Source organism: Archocentrus centrarchus, chromosome 18, assembly GCF_007364275.1.
Source record: "Archocentrus centrarchus isolate MPI-CPG fArcCen1 chromosome 18, fArcCen1, whole genome shotgun sequence".
Classification (NCBI taxonomy): Eukaryota; Metazoa; Chordata; class Actinopteri; order Cichliformes; family Cichlidae; genus Archocentrus; species Archocentrus centrarchus.
The window spans coordinates 2718284-2745889 of record NC_044363.1 but is presented as its reverse complement, the minus strand read 5'-3'; the positions used below and the strand labels follow the sequence as shown (position 1 = coordinate 2745889).

At 40.8% G+C, this 27606-nt stretch overlaps 3 protein-coding genes and 1 pseudogene across 3 annotated transcripts; 2 read left to right on the top strand and 2 right to left on the bottom strand.

The window, feature by feature from the left end:
- Positions 1-3550: 3550 nt before the first annotated feature.
- LOC115797249 (uncharacterized) lies at positions 3551-6013 on the top strand. The gene is made up of 5 exons (XM_030753770.1): positions 3551-3595; positions 3691-4041; positions 4126-4212; positions 5665-5794; positions 5882-6013. The coding sequence occupies exons 1-5, from the start codon at positions 3553-3555 to the stop codon at positions 5895-5897; spliced, it is 627 nt and encodes a 208-aa protein (XP_030609630.1). The 5' UTR covers positions 3551-3552; the 3' UTR covers positions 5898-6013.
- Positions 6014-6940: 927 nt separating this feature from the next.
- Positions 6941-8607, bottom strand: LOC115797617 (uncharacterized; annotated as a pseudogene).
- A 971-nt stretch (positions 8608-9578) lies between these two features.
- LOC115797247 (tripartite motif-containing protein 16-like) lies at positions 9579-11847 on the bottom strand. Its single transcript, XM_030753767.1, has one exon. The coding sequence runs from the start codon at positions 11716-11718 to the stop codon at positions 10045-10047; it is 1674 nt and encodes a 557-aa protein (XP_030609627.1). The 5' UTR covers positions 11719-11847; the 3' UTR covers positions 9579-10044.
- Positions 11848-20500: 8653 nt separating this feature from the next.
- LOC115796757 (uncharacterized) lies at positions 20501-27079 on the top strand. The gene is made up of 2 exons (XM_030753177.1): positions 20501-20570; positions 26130-27079. Exon 2 carries the CDS (start codon positions 26155-26157, stop codon positions 27067-27069), a length of 915 nt encoding a protein of 304 aa, XP_030609037.1. The 5' UTR covers positions 20501-20570; positions 26130-26154; the 3' UTR covers positions 27070-27079.
- Positions 27080-27606: the final 527 nt, after the last annotated feature.

Here is a 27606-nt window from a genome sequence, read left to right as displayed (position 1 = left end):
GTGATTTTTCAAGCTCTAGAGACGACTATGACCTGGATGACTGAGAACCTACACAGACACATCATATAGTGATATTAATACATGGGTAGTGAATGGATCTCAGTGTCTCTTACTGTGAAGTAACCCTAATATATTTGTTCTTAAATTACAGCTTAAGGGGTTCATTTCTAAAGAAATGAAGCATCACTTAATATATTTGTTAACACACATACAATAAAGTGAATCATTTACAGACAACAATATTTATGAGCTAAACAAATGATAGAGAAAGTTTTACACAAGACTCCAATTAATTCTGAGCAGAAACTCATCGACTCACTCTAGTGTAGTCTGTGTGCCAAAGACACACACTGTGGTACTTATGTGGTTCTTTAAAAGTCTCTCTGAAGCTTAAAAAATTGAACTACTGAAGACCAACAGGTAAATATTCAGGAGAGTCTGCTCACGTCCTCCATGCAGGCTGTTCTTATCTTCATTCCTCAGACCTGTCTTCCTCCAAGTGTCCACCAGGTGTCCTCAGAGTTCCCTTCCCTCCATCCACTTCTTATTCCTCACCTCATGTATTTCTCTGCTTCATACTTTGAATCCTTGTTTCTTCAAGCCTGTGTTTGGATCCCAGTCTGTGAGTCTTTGTTCCCTCTGCTGTCTGCATTTGGTGCTCTGTGTATGTGTTACTCTGCTAACATCAGCTGTGACACTTAAAGCTTCACCATGAGTCCTAATTCATAATGTGGACTCTGAAGAGCATGAACGCACAACTCTGACACCTAATCTGTGTAAATGTACAAATCTATCAAACATGTTTAAGCACACAGCCACAGAGAGCTTTGAAATGCAATCAGCAGTTCAGTGGTTAAACAGTCCCAACAATAAACATTTACAATATCAGATATGATTAGATATAATTGATTGATTGATTGATTGATCGATTGAATTAACAAGAACCAACTAAGGTGACCAAAGCACTTTACAGTCAAAGTTGCATCACAGAGGAAATACACAAGAACAACAATAAAAAGGAATATAATGAAAATGTAATTCCACTACATCAGTGCTTCTCTATTATTTTCTGTTATGCCCCCCCCCCCCCCGACTATAAATAGTTGCGGCAGAACCCGCTCTATGCTGTGAGTAGGCAAAAAAAAAAAAAAAGTGCACCATAGCGCTGTTACTGTTACTTACTGTGCACACTCTGACAATGAGAGCGCCACTGCCACCTACTGTTGTGGATTTGCAATTACAATTTATTCTAGTACGGCAACAAAAGCATGTCCCCCGGGGTCAGACGTGCCGCCCCCTGGTAAGCGCACCACGCCCTCCCTAGGGGGCACGCCCCACTATTTGAAAAGCATTGTACTACATGGTATTAAAACACCTTTTTTTCTATCATTTGCTGAGGGACTAAAACAGGAGGAGTCAGGGAAACAGGATGCACAAGCTGGGAAACTAAAAAGGAGATTGGTTTTAGTCTTACTGTCAGGTCAGATGCAGGTCTTTCTGGCCTCACTGGGTCGGTCTGTGATGCTGGGCTCACGGTCAGGTCCAGCATTGAGCTGCAGGTTTTCTTACTGAACAACTTATTGAGTGAGTTACAGTCAAATGTTGTGGACATAAAAACTGTTGACACAAAGTTCTTGTTGTAAATATGGAGTCCTCACTGTGTGTTTGTGAAGTCAACTTTCCACTAGTATTGATAATGTTTGTGCTGTCTGGATAAACGCTGTAGTTTATGGTGATGATGTTCAGGTTAAAGGAGAGTGTGATCAATGAAGGTTTGTTTAAATGACTCAAAATAAAACACACAAACTGTGTTCACATCAAACTTATGATAAATTAAAGTTAAAAATTTACAGTTACACACAAATTCTACCTGATGGACGTTTCAGGCTGAACTTTTTGTCCTTAGACTTAAAATAAATAATGAAGTCATTTTAAAGGTGAGTTTGCAGGCTGCAGTTTCCCTGCTGTTAACAGGGGAAAGAAAACTTTAACCCTCATTGTTATTACTGTTTTTACAGAGCGTTGGAGTTATAAATAATATAAATATGAATCTCTATGTTCAAACATATTTTGGTTGCAGATTCTTCAAACAGCTCCTGGATCCATGAACACTTCATCAGACTGTGTGGATCTAAAACAAAGTGACTGCAGGAGCCTCTGACAGTCAGATAAATGTGCAGCAGTTAAAGGTCCAGGCTGTGTCTGTCAGCTGATCTGAACCAGCTTCACTGCCCAGCTGTTGACCCGTGACACAAAACAAAAGTGAAAGAAGAATGAACCACAAACAAACAAAGAGAAGGATTATCACCAACCACCAAAGCCTCCTCCTCACTGACAGGAGTGCTGTGTACATTTCATGCTGTTATAACTGAGGCCAAACACTTCAGTCAGAGTGGAGACACTGAAGAGACTAAAGAAGAAGAGACAACAGGAGTATGCATTTGATCTTTTTAGTATGATTTTCTGTATTTGTAGTTCATTCTTCCCTCTTAGTGTGCAATATTTATTTTATTTTATTTTATTTTATTTATCTTTGGTCCCTTCAAAATGTCTGTGAGTGTAGGTAGTACAGTAACAGGTCTAGGCTGTAATGTTCGTGTTTAAACACAGACTGTAAAGCAGGGTGTGACTGTGATTAACGGTGAACAGTTTGTGCGCTTTGTGTGCGTCACAAGTCTTGACATATTGAACAATGAGCTGCAGCTTCTTCTTCACCTCAAACAGTCAGACTGCTGTTTGTTCTTCCAGCTGATCAGTAAATTAATCATGAAGAGGGCAGCTCGCTGTTCACTCTCCTGCAGACAAGAAGACTCTAAAACCTCCTGTATGTTTACTTTTTGGTGCATTTAATTGTTTCAAAATATATGTACCGATGACGTAGGCTGATCATGATCAGTTTGGAAGAAAATTATTTTTTTCAATAGAGAAAGTGAATCTGAGCATGTCTTAAAAAAGCACAACAAATGTAATTTTGGTAAAAATTTTAAGAAGGAAACTTTGAACAAAGCTGAACTTTCAAAGCCATTTAATTTAAAGGTGAGCAGCGCCCTCTGTTGGCCAATGTTCAGCTTTGTTATCTGTTAATCTGATGAAAATATACAGCATTTTATTTTATTTTATTTATTTTTACAGGTCACTGTCTCATTGTAATGCACCCAGTAAGGTCAGCAGGAACACCTCCTCACATGTTCGCCCGCCTTCCCAGAGAGGAGCTCATGACTCACAGAAACAGCCGTCAGAGACGCAGCTCCAACACGAGGAGAGGTAGAAAACAGCTTAAAAACAGGAAAATATGTTTGCTGGGTAATACAAAACAAAACACTGCACTCTGATGTCCAGAGAAGCTTTTAAATCTTGTATCTCAAAGTATGTGCAGAATAATGATCATTATATCCTGGCTGCACAGAAACTGGATCTGCTGGTTTTTAAGCAGATGAAAAAGTGAATGTGAGACAAAATGTGAAATATTTCAGTTCTGATATTTTTATCCTGTTCTTTACAAAGATATTAAAAGTGTTTCCTCTGATCAAACTTTATTGTCACAGGGAGAAGATGATTCAGCTCCTTCTGTTTTTCAGCACGATGTCCTCCGTCTGTGAGTTTCCACATTTAAAGAAATCTGTGAACAAATCTTTTGTTGTAAAAATGTAAAATAAAACACACAGTAAAGAGGTGGTGTCTTCTCTACAGGGATGTTTGTTGTTAAAAAGGCTCCGACTGTCTATCAGGCAGAGGAGGAAGGCAACATCACCATCAGATGGGACAGTCGGATCCAAACTGACTTGTCTCGCGCCAACGTGATGTGTGTTTCCCGCTCAGACGTCACTAAGACTCTGTATAAAATGATCAGAGGAGTCGAGGACTCAGAGTCTCAGCATGAGCAGTTTGCAGGACGGGTTCAGATTGACGGAGACGCTCTGAGAGGAGGACCAATCAGACTTCATCTGTCCAGAGTCACAGCTGAAGACTCTGGAAACTACAGCTGTTATCTGACTGCTGACTACGATGACAGTCTGAAGAGATGGCGACTCGAGACCTCTGGTAAACTGACTCCTGCAGCACTTTAGGACTGGACTGTAACTATGATGTAACTGAACTGACACTAATTCAGATTTTCACCCTCAGAACATTTTGCTTTGGATGTGAGTCGAACCTCTGATGGAGACAGCAGTGATGTGTCACTCCAACCCCCCAGCTGGAGACCACCAACAGGTACAGGAAGTCAGGAAACTTTAGCTCCACACCTGTGTTCCCTTCCAGACAATATTTGCCTCAAAGGTTTAGTGTCAGAGTTTTACAGTAAATTGTGGCTTTATTTAATTTAAAGGTCTTAACTCTGTAACAGCTGTGATAGACGACACGCTGACAGGAAGGATGTTAACAAGCCTGTAATGAACACTGTGTGACATCTCACAGCTGTGAGCTCAGGAAATAAATGTTGTAAAGATAAACATGTAAAATAACATGATGTACTTCATCAAAATATTAATTTTGGTGCAGGAAATTTCATATTCATAAAGAACATGGTGAGGAACCATGGTCACATTTTCAGCACCTTATTAATAAATTCAAACAGTGCAGTGCCATTTTAATGTAAAACTATTACAGTTAAAACAATAACAATTTACTTTATTCAGTAAATAAATTAACACGTCACACAAACACTGACATTATAAAATGATATAAAGTGGGAGAATATTTTCATCTGGGCTCTGCAAAACAATATTCATATTCTGGGATGTTTAGTACTCTTTGTACACTTTGACTGTATTTATCTAAAGTGCAGAGTAAACAACATGGAGGATTTCAGGCTGCTAATGCTACAATAATATAGCCTAACAATATTCAGCCTCTTTCTCATGCCTGAATGGCTTAGCCTAATCATGTGATCATATTCTGCTGTGTGATTGGCTATCCCTACTTGACCATTATTGACTGAAAGGAGAAAGTGTGGAGTCCCCACATCTAGCAGCTGACAGGTCACTGAACAGCTGACAGCAGCTGGATAGTGAGAAACTGGGGAATCCCAAATTTAAAGTAAAGACCCGTCTGTTTATAATAACATCAGTTCTAAGCTGCAGCCTTCTGATTGGCTGAGCATCTAACATGTTGGTCAGGTGTGACTCACAGCCATGAATACAGACTATGACTCATCACTCAGCAATGCTAAACCCATAGCGATTGCTCAGCAATGTTGCTCAAATGTAAACAACATGTTTGCCTTATGATTATAGTGATGCTGTACAGAATACACTGATACCAGCAGATTATATTGTGTGGGTGCATTATACAGTAATATTCCTGTACACACATGTGTATAATGTGATGTGAATATCTTATAAGTATGCATTATGTCTAGCTTATTGTTATAGATTAAATAAATAGATATTATATAGTATACACCCGTGTAAGAGTGCAGTATGTACTTTGTTTGTCATGGAAAAGCTTTGTGTGTGTTCTAGGATGTAGTTACTAAAACGTATTTGTAGAAATGTTAAAGATAATCACAGAATATTGATCTCTTACTGCAGGCTTTAAATAGTTTTGATTTAATGAGTATTGTTAACATTGAAGACATTTCTGTATCTATACTGTTAGATCCAACTTTAATGGATGAAACTGTGTTGTCTGTACTGTTTATAAAACTGTCTGTTTGTTTTCCAGGTCTAAAACTGGCAGAAGGACGGACACACCGGGAGGAAATTGGCTTGTATGTTCTGACTGCATTTTTATTTGCTGCAAATGCAGGAACTATAGTACTCTCAATAAAGTTTCTTTATGACGGCTTAAAAAGGTAAGTGTGCAAACTTTGATTGTCTCTAAATGTTTAACTGTTTTGTGTGCATTTGATTTTGTCTGACTGTCCTGTTGTGTGTTACAGATCAGCAACATACTGAAACGGGAGCGCTGTGACCCAGAAATCAACCAGCTGAGACTAATTCTGCTCTGATTCACTGCTGAGCTTGGAAAAGAAATTATATTAAAATGAAAATAACTAAAAATCTTTTAGTGCCAAAATAAATACACTTTACACTTTAACACTAGAACTACCAGACTCCTGCCAAATGGCAGTTATACCTTTAAATCCCAAGGTGCTGCCAAATGGCAGCTGTGAATTGTGTCATGCAAATGAGGCCAGCACAACTAGACACTAGACGACCCCCTTTCTTTTGTAAATGCAGCCATTACCTGCCAGACCTGGAGGTTCAAGCACAGACCTTAGGGGGAGGGGTATGCTTGAGCAGAGCCTAGAAGTCAGAGAGACATCTCTCCTGAGTAGGGACTAGAAGGGGCTTTCAAAATGCACTGTATTGTTTCACTCATCACATTTACTGTATCATATAAACTTTTGACCATTTCATACATTTTTACATGCCCTTTATTCAGCATCGGTCAACAAGACAAAGTAGGCTTCCTATTGCCATGTACTGTAAGGAAATTCTAACTGTAAATATCTGTAAAACTTATAAATCATTTGTGTTCCGTAGTCCATACACAAATGCCCTTGTGTAAAGCTGCCATTAACTTTAGAGTGTAAGTTTTTATTTGATAGTGTTTTGGCTTATTTTCAAATAATATTAATTTATTTTTTTATTTTGAAGTGTTGAACTGCCATACTTAGAACTCCATATATGTATATATAAGTTCTTTGTGATTGTTGTTATGTTATGTTTTTTAGGAATACTTTATCTCAGTATTGATGGACAGTTGTATACGACTATAAAAGGACTGAAGATGACCAAAATATTTATCCAGCACATTTTTATTGGTATATTTGTTACAGATTGTCTGAACACATCTGGCACTGCCACAACATCTCCTTTCTGCATTTTCCACATGTCAACTTGTTGCAATAAACACAACGCTTAGTGGCATGGTTATTCTTGCAGCAACACTTCACCTGGCACAATGCCCTTATCCCTGTGTCAGGTGAGAGTGGTTACTGCTGAAGGTTTTCCTTATGCACCTCCTTGGCTGCCATATGAGACTGTGCAAGCTCTCTTGCAAGCTTCACCAAGAAGTCCGTCCGTCTCTCTTTGACCCCAGTGCATGCTTGGTAAAGCACATGTGCATTCAGTGCTGCAATGTCAATCAAGTTGTAAAACACAGCGACTGGCCAACGCCGTGTTCCTGAACGCACAGTGTACTTTCGCACCATCTGGTCCATGACATCCACACCACATTTCAGGCTTTTGTAGTCGGTGACTGTGTTTGGTTTTTTTTTCCGGGTATCCCCAGTCTCCACCACACTGTGCATGCTACTGAGGATGCAGTCTTTCTCTGTTTGGGCGCGTAAATGGTCAGTGTGGCACCAGAGGTTGAAAACACCTGTGTGCTGAATTCCTCATGGGCCAAAGTCTTTTTGGCAGAGTCTGGAAGCTCACGGCGAACCTTGTTTACTGTGCCAAGGAGTGTGGTCTTCCAGCTGAGCAGTCGTTGTGCTAGTGACAATGACATAAAAAAATTGTCTGTGGTAACGGTTCTTCCTTTGTCCATAAATGGTTCCATAAGCTTCATCACCACATTTTCTGATAGTTTTTCCCCCGTGGGACGACTGGGGTCTTTGCCAAGATATGGGATGATGTTGCATACATACTTGGATTTCAGGTCACATGCCACCCAGAACTTTATGCCACACTTGTCAGGATTTGTAGCACTGTACTGCAGGAAACAGCAACGGGTCTTAGTTGGAAAAAGTTGCTCATCTATGGTGATGTGCCTTCCTGGGTTGTAAGAGGTAATGCAGTTGGTAACAAAAGACCCCCAAATGTCAGAGACTGCAGCAAACCAATCATTTGCAGCTCGTTCATTGCGTGTGTCCTTGTCATCGAAGCGTAGGTGCCGCATGATGTCCTGGAAGCAGTTTCGGGCCATAATCTTGCTGATTGCGGGCACTCCCAGTGTTGCTGACCATACATCATGCACCCTTGGAAGGCGGACAATCCCTCGCAGGATGAGGATTGCAATGAACGCCTTTAGTTCAGGGAGGGCCATGAACCAGTTTCCCTGCTGTGTCTGGCGTGCATGCTGGACAGTCCACTCCTGAATGGTCCGAAGCATTTCCAGAGTGATGAAACAGAGGAAACTCTGTAAGCGACTCGACACCTTTCTTCTGGCCAAAGCAGTTGGCTCTCCATCTGTGGCATAACAATCAATTGGGCTGTGATGCAGAGGCCTTCCGATCTGTTCCTCACGCCACACTGTGCCGTCTTTTGCCGTCTCTGTCAGCCACTCATGTGTCTCCATGCGACCTCTCTTTTCTGGAGGTGGCGAAGTTTCCTTATCTACAGGGTGACCATGTTTGAGATTTGATTAGTGAAATGTTGAAATAATGTGCAATCGCAAAGATATTCGTCTCTTCCTAAAACACAACAAACGGCAAACGAAAATAGGAAATTTAGGAAATCTTACCAGAAGAATTTTCAGAGTCGGAATTTAGCACAAGGGTTATTTCATCTCCATCGGAGTCACAGGGGTTGACATTGTTGAGGATCATGTCCAAAGCTTGCTGTGTGCCGTAAACCTTTGGCATCTTTGCTTCTCAGTCAACAGAGTAGGTGAAATATGTGTTGTGACCTGGCTTTTTATACACCTGGCGACCCTGAGTCATCATTGGTCATCATTGGTAACCCATCCCCACCCCCACACCCATCCCACACACATTCCAATCTACTGGCCCCGTGTACCTAACAAAAGGTGGCCTAATGAGATGTAAAACTGCCATTTGGCAGCGCTTGGTAGAAAAAGGAGTAGAGGGAAAATGCTGGTAGTTCTAGTGTTAATGTGTTTTAAGTAAGAAAAAAGCACCATAATATTTGCTAAAGCACTGATTCTTGGCTGCATGAAGAGAAACTTTTGGAGCAAAAAGCTTTTGAATTCAGAGCCAACAAACAGGATGTTTCAGAATCATCACAGACCCAATAGTAACACTGTAATTTACCACATACTGCATATCATTTAATTTTTCCTTAAGAATACTTAAATGTATTTAACAGCAGATTGGGGAGGGGGGGAGGGTAACAACTGTAGCTTCAGTGCTTTAAATAACGACTAACTCTGGATAGCTTCCACATCAGTGTCAGCTATTATTAAGTAGCTTATCCTTCCTGCCTCACATTGTAACCACACTATGATTTAGGTGCATGTATTATATTATTGAACCATATGAACTGCATAAGTATTAGAGTCACATTAAGAAAACAGATTAAAACAACTTTATGGGTTTTTTATTGATCATTTTGAGAATGCAGCTGAAATTAGCTGTAGCTGATCTCAGGCTTTGTTGAGTGGGTTTAATCTGAGAGGCGAAAAGAAAGATGGAGAAATTCCACAGGACATGAGTGGGTGAATAATGGACTAATAGGAACTTTGGAGTACGTCCATGTTACTGACTGAGGGAATTTTCCTGCATCATTACTGTTTGAATTCAGTTGGATTCTTTGTTCTGTTCACTGAGCCTTTTCATATTTAATTGTACTGTTCTGCTTTATGTAAGTATATCAATATATACACATATATATATTTCAATTCTACATTGTTTAAGCTACATTATCATGTGCATATTCAAAGTCCAAACCTCAAAAACATTAAGTTTACTTTCATATATGATCAAGAAAATCAACAATCTTCACATTTCAGAAACTGGAAGCAGTTTTAAATATGACTAAAATAATTATAAAACAATCAATTTTCTAATCATTGACTAACTGATGAATCACTGCAGCTCCAATGGATTCTTTGCATTTGACAACCCACTACAGCAACTACAGAATAAAACCACTAACCAGACTGATTCAAGACTGAAAACATGCTGAATATGAAGAGTAGTATAATTGAAACTCACATGATTATCAGCCATAAGAACAGATCCAGATTTATATTGATGTAAGGTATATAAATGTAAGTACAGTTTGAATCAGTGCAATATTATTTTCAGACATCAATGGACCACTGAACTTCTCAGCTTCTAAAATGTAAAGCCTCATTTAGAAACTACACAAGTACATATAATGGTCAGGATCAACATGAACCTATCTTCTCTGTCTATCTGACTTTAATCAACTCTGCAGTGGCTCCATCATAAAGATAAAGTCCAGCATAGAGCGGCTGAGTGAATGTGGTCTGGACTCTGTGGAGGAGAGTCATGGTTTCAGAGATGCTGTAGAAAGACAGAATACCTGCTCTGTGATCCAGGTACACTCCTACTCTGGAGGACCGAGGACCTGAGAGGACAGTGTGGACATTGTTGTGCTGAAATGTATAACTGTTTGTCTCACAATGTAATGCCCAAGATTTGTCATTCCATCCAAAAAAACATTCACTTGCAATCCCTGCTCTACTGATATTCTTGTATGCGACTGCTACATTAACTGCTCTCCCTCTCCACTCCACCTCCCAGTAACAACGTCCAGTCAGACTCTCTCTACTCAGGACCTGATACCATCCAGTGAATCTGTCTGGATGATCAGAATAAGACTGTTGTTGTTTCATTAATGTTACTTTTCTGTTCCCCTCAGATAATAACAGCTGTCTGTTTGCTGTGTTTGGATCCAGTGTGATTTCATGTGAATATTTTAAGAATCCAGCTCTGATCTTTGGCTCTGATGGTGACAGTAAAACATCCTCTTCAGTGACTGTCAGTGAGATGTTTGTCCATTCCTCTCTCAGGATGTCCTGTAGTTTATCTCTGGTCTCTGACACAGCTGCTGTCACATCCTCAAAGTACCTCAGAGGACCAATATTGATGCTGGATGAGTGTGTAGACTCACTGAGTGCTGACAGTGAGGGGTAGTTGTGTAGAAACTGGTTGTGATCCTCTGTGTGTGAGAGCTGCTCCAGCTCGGCGTCTTTCCTCTTCAGCTCAGCGATCTCCTGCTCCAGCTTCTCCTGAAGCTCTTTGACTCGACTCACTTCAGTTTCCTGCTGGGATCTGCCCTGCTGCTTCACATCAGAGCTTCTTTTCTGGATCAGACGGATCAGCTCAGACAACATCTTCTCACTGTCCTCCACTGCTTTATCAGCGGAGCCATTGATGGCCTCCACCTCCTGTTGAAGCAGCTTCACATCTTTCTCTCGGTCCTGGATTCTCTGCTGGATGTTTAGTCGTCTCACCTCGAGCTCCTTCTGCTTCTCAGTCCTTTCTGCTGCAGCTGGGACTGTTTCATGGCCTTTATGTTCATCCATTGTGCAGAGATAACAGATACTCTGCTGATCAGTACGACAGAAAATCTTCATCACCTCATCATGATGAGAGCAGATGTTCTCCTGGAGCTTCTTGGAGGGGGCCACCAGCTTGTGTTTCTTCAATGGAGCTGCATCATAGTGAGGTTGGAGGTGTTTCTCACAGTAAGAGGCTGGACAAGATAAACAGGACTTGATGGCTTTCAGCTTCCTCCCAGTGCAGACATCACAGGCCACATCTTCAGGTCCAGCATAGCAGTGATCAGCTGGAGCAGCTTGGAGTCCAGTCTTCCTCAGCTCCTCCACTAAAACAGCTAACATGGTGTTTTTCTCCAGGACAGGCCTCGGTGTGAAAGTCTTCCTGCACTGAGGGCAGCTGTAGATTCCCTTTTTCTCCTCCTCTTCATCCCAGAATCTTTTAATACAGTTCATGCAGTAGCTGTGTCCACAGCTCGTAGTCACCGGATCCTTCAGTAGATCCAAACAGATGGAACAAGTGAAGGTTTCTCGGTCCAGCTGAACTCCTTTCTGCGCCATTTCTCCTCTCAGTGTCAGTGACTGTGTGAGTTTCACTTCCTTATAACTGAAACTAGTCTGAACTCTGATCTCAGCAGCATGTGTTTCTGCAGTGAATGGAGCCTGTCAGCTCTGACACAGCACCACATGTTGGTTACACCCATCTTCAAACTACAGATCTGAAGGGGAGGGAACGAGGAAACATGGACAGAGAGGAGGTGCTGTGTTTAAGAGCAGGAAGAAGAGGGAGGAGTTATCAGGCTGTGCTTCATTCCAGGAAGAGGAGCTCTCTGAGAGCGATACTGTGTGTTTAACCCTTTTTATTCACTGATCACCTGAACTTCTCAGCTTGTTAACCCTTTCTTCTTTATAAATAAACTTCACTTTAGAAATGTCAGAGTTCTCAAAGTTAACAAACTGTCCTTCAGTTTTAGTCAAAGCAGGAGGATAATGATCCTAAACATAGAGATAAAGCAGCCACTGACATGATGCTCATGTTGCATTTAAGTTCATGTTAGCTTCAATGTTTCGCTCCCTCACACACCATCAAAGGTGAGAGGGTGCAGCAGGTGTGTGAGGCAGTAAATTGGAGGTGGGTATTATCAAAGTACAAACACTTTGTTACTGTACTTAAATAGAATGATCAGGTATTTGTACTTTACTTGAATATTTATTTTTCTCATGATGCTTTACTTTTACTCTCTACATATTTTAACATATATTTTTCGGACTATAAGCTGCACTTAAAATCCTTAAATTTTCTCAAAAATCTGCAGTGCTCCTTATGATCGGTGCGCCTTATGTATGAATGCTTGTTTTGCTTACTGACCTTGAACCATTTTCATGTGGTACACTGTGCTCAGAAATCTGTTAAATATTTTAATGTGACTTTGGGAAAGGACGCTTAACAAATACTGACAAAGCGTACGACGTGGGGGGAGGGGGTAACACTCAGTGTACACTTTTCATGTAGTTTTCTGACCGCCGATGGCTGCGGCATCCACACCACTGCACCATTGTGAGGTGAAGGAAATGAGTTCCATGAAGTTCATGGTATATGTGTCCTCTTACCTTATGTACATTTACTTGCCTGAGAAATTTGCCTTAGACTGTAAACTAAACATAACTGAACAATGACACAGAAGCACATAATGTTTTAGGACAAAAGGTTTCTGCTATGTCACCATTGTATCAATAACAGAAGCAAGGACTCTCGAGTGGAGTGGTCAACGAGACTAAACATGATAAAGGAACACTTGGAGGGAGAAGCAGCTGTGGAATCCTTTCTCTCTGTCTTGCACATTTCTTGTTTTGTATATGATGTAACCAAGATTGATAAGCTGTCACCATATGAAACTGTAACTTGAACTTCATGCCATCCCACACGGGGATGAGATGCAGTCCTGACCCGGATTAATCTGTAAAACTGTTTGAAATGGCTTAATTCAATTTAATAAATGGACTCCTTATTCAACACGTTTTCAGTCCTTACTCGTCAGTGTTGCTGTGTCCCAGAAATCAACCACGGCCTCCCCGCCTCCTCCAGCTGAGCTTAATCCTGCTCTAATTCCACTGCTAAGCTTGAAAAAAAAAACAAAACCTATATTAAAATGAAAATAAGTAAAACTATCATTTACTGCCAAAAAAATTAATTACCACAATATAACATAATTGATTCTCGGCTGTTTAAAGAGAAACTTTTTGAGCGAAAAGTTCTTAAATTCAAAGCCAACAAACAGGAAGTTTCAGAATCAGAATAGACCCAGTGGCTAAAGGTGTCATTTCCTCACATACTGCATATCATTTAATATTTACTCAAGAATGCTTAAATGTATTTCACAGCAGATTATAAGGGGGGTAACAACTGTAGCTTCAATCCTTTGAATAGTGAGTAACTTTGTGTAGCTTACACATCAGTTTAAGGTATTATTAAGTAGCTTATCCTTCCTGTCTTACACTGTAATCCCACTATAATTTTAGGCCCATGCATTATATTACTGAGTCATATGAACTCTATAAGTATTAAGAAAAACAATTAAAGACACTTTGCATTTTCAAAATTAAAAGACAAACAGTTGAAATTAGCTGTAGCTGATCCCAGGCTTTTGGGTTTAATCTGAGAGGCAAACAGAAAGGTGGAGAAATTCCACTGGACATGAGTGGGGTGACTGAACTTTGGAGTACGTCCATGTTACTGACTGAGGGAATTTTCCTGCATCATTACTGTTTGAATTCAGATTCTTTGTTCTGTTCACTGAGCATTTTATTTGACCTTTTTCATATTTTACACACACATATATATATATATATATATATATATATATATTTCAATTCTACATTGTTTAAGCTACATTATCATGTGCATATTTAATGATTTTGCTGCAGTAACAATAATTACTTCACTTTGGGGTTAAATAAAGTATTTTTCATTCTTGCCTCATTGTTTATTCTCTGAATGTTTTCAGAGAGGAAGAAGCATTAGCCGTTTATAATATTAACAGTTTAAATAAAACAAAATTCAGTCAAGAGGAAACAAATGAAATATGTTTCCAGGAAACACTTTACTAGATATTACAAGGAGCATCATACAGTGATTTTTCAAGCTCTAGACTCTACTATGACCTGAATGACTGAGAACCTACACAGACACATCATATAGTGATATTAATACATGGGTAGTGAATGGATCTCAGTGTCTCTTACTGTGAAGTAACCCTAATATATTTGTTCTTAAATTACAGCTTAAGGGGTTCATTTCTAAAGAAATGAAGCATCACTTAATATATTTGTTAACACACATACAATAAAGTGAATCATTTACAGACAACAATATTTATGAGCTAAACAAATGATAGAGAAAGTTTTACACAAGACTCCAATTAATTCTGAGCAGAAACTCATCGACTCACTCTAGTGTAGTCTGTGTGCCAAAGACACACACTGTGGTACTTATGTGGTTCTTTAAAAGTCTCTCTGGAGCTTAAAAAATTGAACTACTGAAGACCAACAGGTAAATATTCAGGAGAGTCTGCTCACGTCCTCCATGCAGGCTGTTCTTATCTTCATTCCTCAGACCTGTCTTCCTCCAAGTGTCCACCAGGTGTCCTCAGAGTTCCCTTCCCTCCATCCACTTCTTATTCCTCACCTCATGTATTTCTCTGCTTCATACTTTGAATCCTTGTTTCTTCAAGCCTGTGTTTGGATCCCAGTCTGTGAGTCTTTGTTCCCTCTGCTGTCTGCATTTGGTGCTCTGTGTATGTGTTACTCTGCTAACATCAGCTGTGACACTTAAAGCTTCACCATGAGTCCTAATTCATAATGTGGACTCTGAAGAGCATGAACGCACAACTCTGACACCTAATCTGTGTAAATGTACAAATCTATCAAACATGTTTAAGCACACAGCCACAGAGAGCTTTGAAATGCAATCAGCAGTTCAGTGGTTAAACAGTCCCAACAATAAACATTTACAATATCAGATATGATTAGATATAATTGATTGATTGATTGATTGATCGATTGATCGATTGAATTAACAAGAACCAACTAAGGTGACCAAAGCACTTTACAGTCAAAGTTGCATCACAGAGGAAATACACAAGAACAACAATAAAAAGGAATATAATGAAAATGTAATTCCACTACATCAGTGCTTCTCTATTATTTTCTGTTATGCCCCCCCCCCCCCGACTATAAATAGTTGCGGCAGAACCCGCTCTATGCTGTGAGTAGGCAAAAAAAAAAAAAAAGTGCACCATAGCGCTGTTACTGTTACTTACTGTGCACACTCTGACAATGAGAGCGCCACTGCCACCTACTGTTGTGGATTTGCAATTACAATTTATTCTAGTACGGCAACAAAAGCATGTCCCCCGGGGTCAGACGTGCCGCCCCCTGGTAAGCGCACCACGCCCTCCCTAGGGGGCACGCCCCACTATTTGAAAAGCATTGTACTACATGGTATTAAAACACCTTTTTTTCTATCATTTGCTGAGGGACTAAAACAGGAGGAGTCAGGGAAACAGGATGCACAAGTTGGGAAACTAAAAAGGAGATTGGTTTTAGTCTTACTGTCAGGTCAGATGCAGGTCTTTCTGGCCTCACTGGGTCGGTCTGTGATGCTGGGCTCACGGTCAGGTCCAGCATTGAGCTGCAGGTTTTCTTACTGAACAACTTATTGAGTGAGTTACAGTCAAATGTTGTGGACATAAAAACTGTTGACACAAAGTTCTTGTTGTAAATATGGAGTCCTCACTGTGTGTTTGTGAAGTCAACTTTCCACTAGTATTGATAATGTTTGTGCTGTCTGGATAAACGCTGTAGTTTATGGTGATGATGTTCAGGTTAAAGGAGAGTGTGATCAATGAAGGTTTGTTTAAATGACTCAAAATAAAACACACAAACTGTGTTCACATCAAACTTATGAGAAATTAAAGTTAAAAATTTACAGTTACACACAAATTCTACCTGATGGACGTTTCAGGCTGAACTTTTTGTCCTTAGACTTAAAATAAATAATGAAGTCATTTTAAAGGTGAGTTTGAAGGCTGCAGTTTCCCTGCTGTTAACAGGGGAAAGAAAACTTTAACCCTCATTGTTATTACTGTTTTTACAGAGCGTTGGAGTTATAAATAATATAAATATGAATCTCTATGTTCAAACATATTTTGGTCGCAGATTCTTCAAACAGCTCCTGGATCCATGAACACTTCATCAGACTGTGTGGATCTAAAACAAAGTGACTGCAGGAGCCTCTGACAGTCAGATAAATGTGCAGCAGTTAAAGGTCCAGGCTGTGTCTGTCAGCTGATCTGAACCAGCTTCACTGCCCAGCTGTTGACCCGTGACACAAAACAAAAGTGAAAGAAGAATGAACCACAAACAAACAAAGAGAAGGATTATCACCAACCACCAAAGCCTCCTCCTCACTGACAGGAGTGCTGTGTACATTTCATGCTGTTATAACTGAGGCCAAACACTTCAGTCAGAGTGGAGACACTGAAGAGACTAAAGAAGAAGAGACAACAGGAGTATGTATTTGATCTTTTAGTATGATTTTCTGTATTTGTAGTTCATTCTTCCCTCTTAGTGTGCAATATTTATTTTATTTTATTTTATTTTATTTATCTTTGGTCCCTTCAAAATGTCTGTGAGTGTAGGTAGTACAGTAACAGGTCTAGGCTGTAATGTTCGTGTTTAAACACAGACTGTAAAGCAGGGTGTGACTGTGATTAACGGTGAACAGTTTGTGCGCTTTGTGTGCGTCACAAGTCTTGACATATTGAACAATGAGCTGCAGCTTCTTCTTCACCTCAAACAGTCAGACTGCTGTTTGTTCTTCCAGCTGATCAGTAAATTAATCATGAAGAGGGCAGCTCGCTGTTCACTCTCCTGCAGACAAGAAGACTCTAAAACCTCCTGTATGTTTACTTTTTGGTGCATTTAATTGTTTCAAAATATATGTACCGATGACGTAGGCTGATCATGATCAGTTTGGAAGAAAATTATTTTTTTCAATAGAGAAAGTGAATCTGAGCATGTCTTAAAAAAGCACAACAAATGTAATTTTGGTAAAAATTTTAAGAAGGAAACTTTGAACAAAGCTGAACTTTCAAAGCCATTTAATTTAAAGGTGAGCAGCGCCCTCTGTTGGCCAATGTTCAGCTTTGTTATCTGTTAATCTGATGAAAATATACAACGTTTTATTTTATTTTATTTATTTTTACAGGTCACTGTCTCATTGTAATGCACCCAGTAAGGTCAGCAGGAACACCTCCTCACATGTTCGCCCGCCTTCCCAGAGAGGAGCTCATGATTCACAGAAACAGCCGTCAGAGACGCAGCTCCAACACGAGGAGAGGTAGAAAACAGCTTAAAAACAGGAAAATATGTTTGCTGGGTAATACAAAACAAAACACTGCACTCTGATGTCCAGAGAAGCTTTTAAATCTTGTATCTCAAAGTATGTGCAGAATAATGATCATTATATCCTGGCTGCACAGAAACTGGATCTGCTGGTTTTTAAGCAGATGAAAAAGTGAATGTGAGACAAAATGTGAAATATTTCAGTTCTGATATTTTTATCCTGTTCTTTACAAAGATATTAAAAGTGTTTCCTCTGATCAAACTTTATTGTCACAGGGAGAAGATGATTCAGCTCCTTCTGTTTTTCAGCACGATGTCCTCCGTCTGTGAGTTTCCACATTTAAAGAAATCTGTGAACAAATCTTTTGTTGTAAAAATGTAAAATAAAACACACAGTAAAGAGGTGGTGTCTTCTCTACAGGGATGTTTGTTGTTAAAAAGGCTGCGACTGTCTATCAGGCAGAGGAGGACGGCAACATCACCATCAGATGGCGACTCGAGACCTCTGGTAAACTGACTCCTGCAGCACTTTAGGACTGGACTGTAACTATGATGTAACTGAACTGACACTAATTCAGATTTTCACCCTCAGAACATTTTGCTTTGGATGTGAGTCGAACCTCTGATGGAGACAGCAGTGATGTGTCACTCCAACCCCCCAGCTGGAGACCACCAACAGGTACAGGAAGTCAGGAAACTTTAGCTCCACACCTGTGTTCCCTTCCAGACAATATTTGCCTCAAAGGTTTAGTGTCAGAGTTTTACAGTAAATTGTGGCTTTATTTAATTTAAAGGTCTTAACTCTGTAACAGCTGTGATAGACGACACGCTGACAGGAAGGATGTTAACAAGCCTGTAATGAACACTGTGTGACATCTCACAGCTGTGAGCTCAGGAAATAAATGTTGTAAAGATAAACATGTAAAATAACATGATGTACTTCATCAAAATATTAATTTTGGTGCAGGAAATTTCATATTCATAAAGAACATGGTGAGGAACCATGGTCACATTTTCAGCACCTTATTAATAAATTCAAACAGTGCAGTGCCATTTTAATGTAAAACTATTACAGTTAAAACAATAACAATTTACTTTATTCAGTAAATAAATTAACACGTCACACAAACACTGACATTATAAAATGATATAAAGTGGGAGAATATTTTCATCTGGGCTCTGCAAAACAATATTCGTATTCTGGGATGTTTCGTACTCTTTGTACGCTTTGACTGTATTTATCTAAAGTGCAGATTAAACAACATGGAGGATTTCAGGCTGCTAATGCTACAATAATATAGCCTAACAATATTTAGCCTCTTTCTCATGCCTGAATGGCTTAGCCTAATCATGTGATCATATTGTGCTGTGTGATTGGCTATCCCTACTTGACCATTTTTGACTGAAAGGAGAAAGTGTGGAGTCCCCACATCTAGCAGCTGACAGGTCACTGAACAGCTGACAGCAGCTGGATAGTGAGAAACTGGGGAATCCCAAATTTAAAGTAAAGACCCGTCTGTTTATAATAACATCAGTTCTAAGCTGCAGCCTTCTGATTGGCTGAGCATCTAACATGTTGGTCAGGTGTGACTCACAGCCATGAATACAGACTATGACTCATCACTGAGCAATGCTAAACCCATAGCGATTGCTCAGCAATGTTGCTCAAATGTAAACAACATGTTTGCCTTATGATTATAGTGATGCTGTACAGAATACACTGATACCAGCAGATTATATTGTGTGGGTGCATTATACAGTAATATTCCTGTACACACATGTGTATAATGTGATGTGAATATCTTCTAAGTATGCATTATGTCTAGCTTATTGTTATACATTAAATAGATATTATATAGTATACACCCTTGTAAGAGCGCAGTATGTACTTTGTTTATCATGGAAAAGCTTTGTGTGTGTTCTAGGATGTAGTTACCAAAAAGTATTTGTAGAAATGTTAAAGATAATCACAGAATATTGATCTCTTACTGCAGGCTTTAAATAGTTTTGATTTAATGAGTATTGTTAACATTGAAGACATTTCTGTATCTATACTGTTAGATCCAACTTTAATGGATGAAACTGTGTTGTCTGTACTGTTTATAAAACTGTCTGTTTGTTTTCCAGGTCTAAAACTGGCAGAAGGACGGACACACCGGGAGGAAATTGGCTTGTATGTTCTGACTGCATTTTTATTTGCTGCAAATGCAGGAACTATAGTACTCTCAATAAAGTTTCTTTATGACGGCTTAAAAAGGTAAGTGTGCAAACTTTGATTGTCTCTAAATGTTTAACTGTTTTGTGTGCATTTGATTTTGTCTGACTGTCCTGTTGTGTGTTACAGATCAGCAACATACTGAAACGGGAGCGCTGTGACCCAGAAATCAACCAGCTGAGACTAATTCTGCTCTGATTCACTGCTGAGCTTGGAAAAGAAATTATATTAAAATGAAAATAACTAAAAATCTTTTAGTGCCAAAAAATTACACTTTACACTTTAATGTGTTTTAAGTAAGAAAAAAGCACCATAATATTTGCTAAAGCACTGATTCTTGGCTGCATGAAGAGAAACTTTTGGAGCAAAAAGCTTTTGAATTCAGAGCCAACAAACAGGATGTTTCAGAATCATCACAGACCCAATAGTAACACTGTAATTTACCACATACTGCATATCATTTAATTTTTCCTTAATAATTTGCTTGGGCATTTATGTCATATTTGGGTTTACCTGCAAGGGAGGACGGGGAAATTATACTGTACCTTGGTTGAAATCATTATTTACCTGTGAAGACAGATGAAGGAAGATCATTTTGTGATATTGTCCTAGAACTGACTGATGTGTACTTTTGTTATAGTGTTCCATATTAATGTTTTGTATCTATGTGTATACTTCAAAATAATTATATATTCTCAATGAAGCTGCTGAAGGAGAAGCATCGCGTTCGAGTGTATTTATTGATTTCCTTTCCCCTTCTCAGGGTGTAACATTTTGGAGGCACCGCTGGGATGAATGTGATGAGGGTCCGCTGTCCCAGATAGATGCCCTGGTCATCATTCAACCCCTTCCATCTACAAACGGGCTGAGAGATACGGTGTGGTGGTTCCGCGACCGAGCAGAGGGATCCGCATGCAATCTGAGGTCATCTACTGGTACCAGGAGAGCTACACTGTCTATTCTGCAAAGAGAAGGTCCTGCATCACACTAATACATTGCAAAAACTAGAGACTGAAATGGATTCTTCAGAGTTGGAGGACTTGAAATTAGAAGTTTTTGGAGCTTTGTACACATTGAACAAGGACACTTTGATTGAAGTTTGTGATTTTCTGTGTATTGGTGGTTCAAAACTTGAAAATGTATCAGGTAGAAGCCGCTCCTCCCTAATTTCATATGTCATAAGGCACTTAGAAAGAGAGGAGCTGGGCGAGCTTGAGGATCAAGGTATGGCTGAGTTCCTGGTTTTGAAAGATAAAATCGCTGAGTTGCAACAGGCTACTCAGAATAGTGCACTAGAACACATAACCTCAGATGCTAACCTGACAAATGAGACACAAGAGCAGGTCACCCAGCCTTCAGAAGAAGAGCGACTGAAAAGAGAGATAGAGACACTCCAGTTGGCTTTAGCATTATCACGACTGGAAAAAACAAATCCAATTAGTGGAGCCAAACAGTCTGTGAGTGGGAAGGATAACCATGCCAAACAGGTCCCCCAGCCCTGCCTATCATTACCATGGGGCCGAGAATTTAGAATAGCTGGCCAGATTGGTGAGCCAGGCCAAAAGGACAAACTTACCTTCTCCAGTCTAGCACACCAAATTGAACAAGCCATCAGCAAAGGAGTTCCTGAAATAGAAATAGTTGATGCAGTAATCAGGTCAATAGCACCAGGCTTACAATTACGCAGTTATCTGGAGGGCAGAACCAACCTTAACTTGCCTACCTTGAGGAGGATTCTGAGGTCCCACTATCAAGAAAAAGGTGCAACAGAACTGTACAAACAGCTCACATCAGAGATCCAGAGTAGTAAGGAAACCCCACAAACCTTTTTAATTCGAGCTCTGGATTTGAGACAAAAAATCCTATTTGCTTCACAGGAAGAGGAATCTGGTTTAAGATATGATCCTGTCCTTGTGCAAAGCATGTTTCTCCACACAATTCTGACAGGCTTGCAGAATGACAACATCAGAAGTGACCTGCAGCCATACCTCCAACAAGCAACAACTGGTGATGAGCTGCTTCTTGAGAAACTCAATGTTGCCTGTGCAAATGAAGCAGAGAGACAAAAGAAAAAGAAAACACTTTCCCAGGGGCGGCCAACCACTGTGCACTCACTCCAGTCTGACACTCCTGCAGATAAAAAAGGAAAAACCCAAAATCCTGAAACCAACATCAAACCCCAGTCCGACCTGCTGAATGAACTCAAAGAAATACGTTCTGATATGGCATTGTTGAAAAACTTGGGCGCTGAAGTTGCACAAATCAGAGAGGCAATCCAACAGCCCAATTCAGCACAAACACAGTACTTTGCCTTACCCATGGTGCCAGAATGTGCTCCTCCTCCTCCTCCGCTCCAGCACTGGCCACAAAACTGGTCTCCTGCAGGGTCGGGACAAAGAGGTGATACAGCTCAGAATCAGCCGAGAGTTGCACCACAACGCCAGTATCCCACTCTAAATCGTGCACGCCTCAGAAAGTGTGTTGGCTGCCAGCAAAGTGGAACTGAATATTGCACCCACTGCTATAGATGTGGTAGTAGCGAGCACTTCCTCGCAGGTTGCAGGGTGAGAATCCCTAGACAAGACAGGGATGGTCCTTTAAACGGAAGAGGGTTACCCCCGCGGGACAGGGAGTAACTAGTAATAGTGTAATGTCCCAACAGCTTTGCTCCCACTGTGGTGTTCATGGGAAACTCAAAAGACTCAGAAGGTGTGCAGCCTGTAAAAAAAGCATTTATTGTTCTAAGATCTGTCAAGCTGAACATTGGCCAAAACACAGAAAAAACTGTAATAAACAACCAAAACCTCAGGTAAACCAGCACATTCACCCAAAAACAAGTTCTGTACGCCCCATAAAGGTGGATAGCCAATCCCGTCTTGTTGCTCTTGTAGGGAAGCAGTGTATGGTTGAATGTTATATACAAAACTGCAGAACTCAAGCGTTATGGGATACAGGCTCCCAAGTGTGTATTGTTGATGAAAAGTGGAAACAGAGACATTTACCACATGAAAAATTAAAAGACATCTCTGAGTTACTTGATGCACCTGATGACTTGAAAATCACAGCTGCCAATGGACAGAACATGCCTTATAAGGGTTTCATTGAAGTCAATTTTAGTTTGGCTGCTGAGGGAGCCAACTCTAAAGAACTTGTTATTCCCATGTTAGTGATGAAAGGTGGAAACCTTCCACAGCCCATTATAGGCTTTAATGTCATTGAACAAATAGTGAAGACCAGTACTGTAGAGCAAATGGATACCGCAAGAACAGAGCAGCTGCATGAGTCATTGAGAGTGGCTTTCCCATGCCTTGGAGAGAAAAATGTCACTACCTTCGTTGATCTGGTGACTGCTGACCGATCACATGACTATGTGGTGAGAACGTCAAAAGAGAAAATCCTTGTACCCAAACACCACCTCTGTGCAGATTGACTGTAGGGTGCAGACCAAGCCACCGAATAAAGACACTACCCTTCTCTTTGAGCCTGACATAAATCCTCAGTGGGCTGAAGGGCTTGAGTTTTGTGAGACTTTGATAACACTCAGAAAGGGTGTTCCTCCTTACATTGCTCTCGATGTGCAAAATCCCACTGATCATGACATTGAGTTATCAGGAAAAACTGTTGTGGGCACCTTACAGCAAGTCCAAGCTGTGTATCCAGCTACAATTTTAGAGAAACCAAATCAGTGTCCCCCAGTGTTAGTCAATCACGTGGCTGCAGAGAGTGGGCGGGTTCCTGACACTCCATGGGATCCACCAATTGATCTGAGCCATCTGAGTGAACCTGAAAGAGTGGTGGTACAAGGGATGCTTCGTGATGAATGCGCTTCCTTTTCTAAATCAGATGATGACATTGGGCGTATCGAAAAGCTGAAACTGAAAATATCACTCAAGGATTTGGATCCTGTGGCACGCACTTACCTGTCAGTACAGAAGCCACTGTATAAGGAGATGAAAGAATACCTGCACAACCTTATTGCACAAGGATGGGTAGAGAAGTCCAACTCATCTTATGCCTCACCAGTTGTCTGTGTGAGAAAAAAAGATGGTAGCTTACGTCTTTGTATAGACTACCGAGAACTCAACAAAAAGACTCACCCTGACAGACAGCCAATTCCTCGAGTGCAGGACATCCTCGACAGTCTTGGTGGCAACTCGTGGTTCTCCTTGTTAGACCAGGGAAAGGCCTACCATCAGGGCTTTATGGATGAAGAGAGCAGGCCTTTGACTGCATTTGTGACACCATGGGGCCTGTACGAATGGATAAGAATCCCATTCGGACTAATGAATGCACCTGCAGCTTTCCAACGCTGCATGGAAGAGTGTCTGGAAGAGGTGCGAGACAACATCTGTGTACCATACCTGGATGACACTCTAGTGTACAGTCACTCATTTGAGGATCATGTCAGTCATGTTAGGAAAGTGCTCCAACTGCTGAGGAATTATGGAGTCAAGCTAAAACCCAGTAAGTGCGAATTATTTAAACCTGAGGTTCGCTACCTGGGAAGGATTGTTTCAGCAGAAGGTAGCAAAATCGACCCAAGTGACACCATAGTAGTAAGAGCTTTGAAAGATAAGGTGCCAAGCAATGTGGGAGAGCTGCGGACTGTCATGGGTTTGTTAAGCTACTATAGACAGTATATACAGGACTTCTCCCGTATTGCAGGGCCCCTTTATGACTTACTGAAAGGCACAGCAGAAGACAATAATGTGCTGCAAAACAGGACAAACACAAGACAGTCTACAAGAAGGAGCAAAGCTGTGCCATCCCATAAGCCAATTGTGTGGACTGAAAAACACCAGTGCATATTGGAACGTCTAATAGATTGTTTGGTTGAACCACCAATCCTCGGGTTCCCAGACTTCTCTAAACCATTCATCCTCCACACCGATGCCTCAAACCAGGGCCTCGGGGCAGTTCTTTATCAGCAACAGGATGATAAGCTCCGTGTAATAGCTTATGGTTCCCGAACATTGACTGCAGCTGAACGGAATTATCACCTACATTCAGGAAAATTGGAATTCCTTGCACTAAAGTGGGCAGTCACAGAGAAATTCAGAGACTATCTCTATTATGCGCCTACGTTCACAGTGTTCACTGACAACAATCCTCTCACCTACATTCTGTCAAGTGCCAAGCTCAATGCAACAGGATGTAGATGGGTGGCAGAGCTCGCAGATTTCCATTTCACCATCCGATATCGTCCAGGGAGAGAGAATGTGGATGCTGATAGCCTGTCAAGAATAAATGTTAAAATAGAGGAAATGATCAAACACTGCACAGAGGAAGTGGGATCAGATTGTGTGGCAACAATAACCCAAGCTGTTGAGACACAAGAATCTAACTTAGCAAATGTCTGTGCAATGCTTTCCCCTCTCCAGTGTACAGCAGTCAGTGAAGAGACACACAAACCATTCCCAGTGGCAGAGATTAGGCAAGCACAGCAGGATGATGAAAACATTAGCCCAATAATGCAGTGCAAAATAAGGAATGAAAGGCCATCAAGACAACAATTCAATGCATTAAGCACCCACAGTAAGTGCCTACTGCGTGAATGGGAAAAACTTCATATTGATAACAATGGCATTCTTTGTAGGAAGACAACAAACAAGACACAGCTTGTACTACCTGAGAAGTATAAAACCACTGTACTGAGAGAATTGCATGATGAAATGGGTCATCAAGGCACTGATCGAACAACATCGTTGGTCAGGGATAGATTCTTTTGGCCTTACATGCAAAAAGACATTGAACATTATGTGACAAAGACCTGTACTTGCCTGAAACAAAAACCACCATGTAGAGAAACGAGGGCCCCTCTCACAAGTATTGTTACCACACAGCCATTTGAACTGGTGTCAATAGATTTTCTTCACTTGGACAAATGTAAAGGTGGATACGAGTATATCTTGGTAATCGTTGATCACTTTACTCGTTTTGCACAGGCTTATGCCACCACCTCTAAGTCTGCCAAAACAGTGGCTGATCGTATATTTAACGATTATGCCTTGAAGTTTGGACTGCCAGCACGGATACACCATGATCAGGGTGGCGAATTTGAGAACCAACTCTTTTCCCAGTTGAAAAAGAACTGTGGCATAGTAGGATCCCGAACGACACCTTATCACCCACAAGGAAATGGGCAGGTTGAACGCTTCAACCGAACACTATTACAAATGTTAAAGACACTTACTGATCAGCAGAAAACAAGCTGGAAAGAATCCCTGAACAAGTTGATCTATGCATATAACTGCACGCGATGTGAGGTAACTGGTTTTTCCCCTTTCTACCTTCTGTTCGGAAGGTCCCCAAGGTTACCTATTGATCTCCTGTTCGGTCTCACCACTGGGACAGGGAAAACAGACCACCGAGCATACATGGAGAAATGGAAACAAGAAATGCAGGAGGCACATGAAATAGTACGAGAGAACGCAAAGAAGGCAGCAGAGAGAAGTAAAAGACATTATGATGGGAAAGTAAGAAGCTCTGTGCTATGTCCTGGCGATCGAGTCCTTGTTCGAAACCTGACACCTAGGGGAGGAACTGGAAAGCTTCGTAATCACTGGGAACAGGATATTCATGTTGTGATCCGTCAGGTTGCAGAAGGCCTCCCGGTGTATGAAGTCAAGCCTGAGCAAGGAAGAGGAAGGTCAAGAACCATGCATCGCAACTTGTTGCTGCCGTGTGATTACTTACCTCTGGAAACTCAGCCAAAAGCACCACCAAAGCAAGAGAAAAGAAGGGTGAAGGAGACAGAGACAGAAAATGCAGATCAGAAAGAGGAAGATGAAGAAGAGGAATGGGTGTACTGTTACAAACCAGTAATACACTCTCAAATGCCCCATGCAGACGGAGTGATTGAGCGTGCAGACACACAACAGGACAGTGGTCGGGAGAAACAAAATTTGAGTGATGATGAATTGATTGAAGGAAGGCTCATAGCAAACACAGATGAGCCTGAAACACAGCAGGAAAATGTGCCACAGGAAGAGAACTATCAGGACAGGGATGAGAGCTTAGTTGAAAAAGCAGTGGATGAAATTCCAGCATTCCAACATCCAGAGCCACCTGGAGGAGAAAAAGAACAGACAGATGGTGCACCAAGGAGGGAAAGACGAGCCCCTAAAGTCTTCACCTATGATCAACTTGGGACTCCAACATGCTATAGTACAGCATATGGAAATGAAAGGCTCTACCAACATCAGCCCATACAATATCAACACATTCGACCAGTGACACTGTGGACCAATCCATTCCAGACCTACCAACCTATAATTATGCAAGGATACTAGACACAGATTCAGTGCCGAAAGTGATGAATGAAGAGAACAGATCACTAAATTTGGGTGATTAATTGGCGGTACCCTCCCACCGATCACGTGGTTGAGCCAACTAGGATATAATGACTTAAGAACCCTTGGTTTATGAGTGCTGTGATGTCGGGACGAGATCTAACTTTGTAGGGGAGAGTGTGATAGGTTGATTTTATTCTATTGATTATTAATCAAAGTTCATAATTGAGGTAAATATCTCCATGGGAATTGTTAAGAATATAACCTATCATTCTTCCATCGGTGATCTACTTGTTGAGCCTTTTTGTTAATGTGTGGGATATGTGATCGTTTAGTCATACCTTGCACTGCAGGAGGGGGGCACTCCGGCCGCGGTGCTTCATTCTCAATGAAGCTGCTGAAGGAGAAGCATCGCGTTCGAGTGTATTTATTGATTTCCTTTCCCCTTCTCAGGTATGTGATGAGTGTTGTGCTCCTAAGCTGTGGAGATATGTGCCGAGTTTTGTTTGACTCTCTGTAGACTGACTCACTACCTGT

Bases quoted from the DNA above. Each gene is read 5' to 3' on its own strand.
- LOC115797247 (XM_030753767.1), bottom strand. From the start codon at position 11,718: ATGGCGCAGAAAGGAGTTCAGCTGGACCGAGAAACCTTCACTTGTTCC.
- LOC115796757 (XM_030753177.1), top strand. From the start codon at position 26,155: ATGGAGAAATGGAAACAAGAAATGCAGGAGGCACATGAAATAGTACGA.
- LOC115797249 (XM_030753770.1), top strand. From the start codon at position 3,553: ATGATTCAGCTCCTTCTGTTTTTCAGCACGATGTCCTCCGTCT. The intron at 3,596-3,690 runs GTGAGTTTCCAC...TCTTCTCTACAG, and splicing joins CAGCACGATGTCCTCCGTCT to GGATGTTTGTTGTTAAAAAG. The intron at 4,042-4,125 runs GTAAACTGACTC...TTTCACCCTCAG, and splicing joins ATGGCGACTCGAGACCTCTG to AACATTTTGCTTTGGATGTG.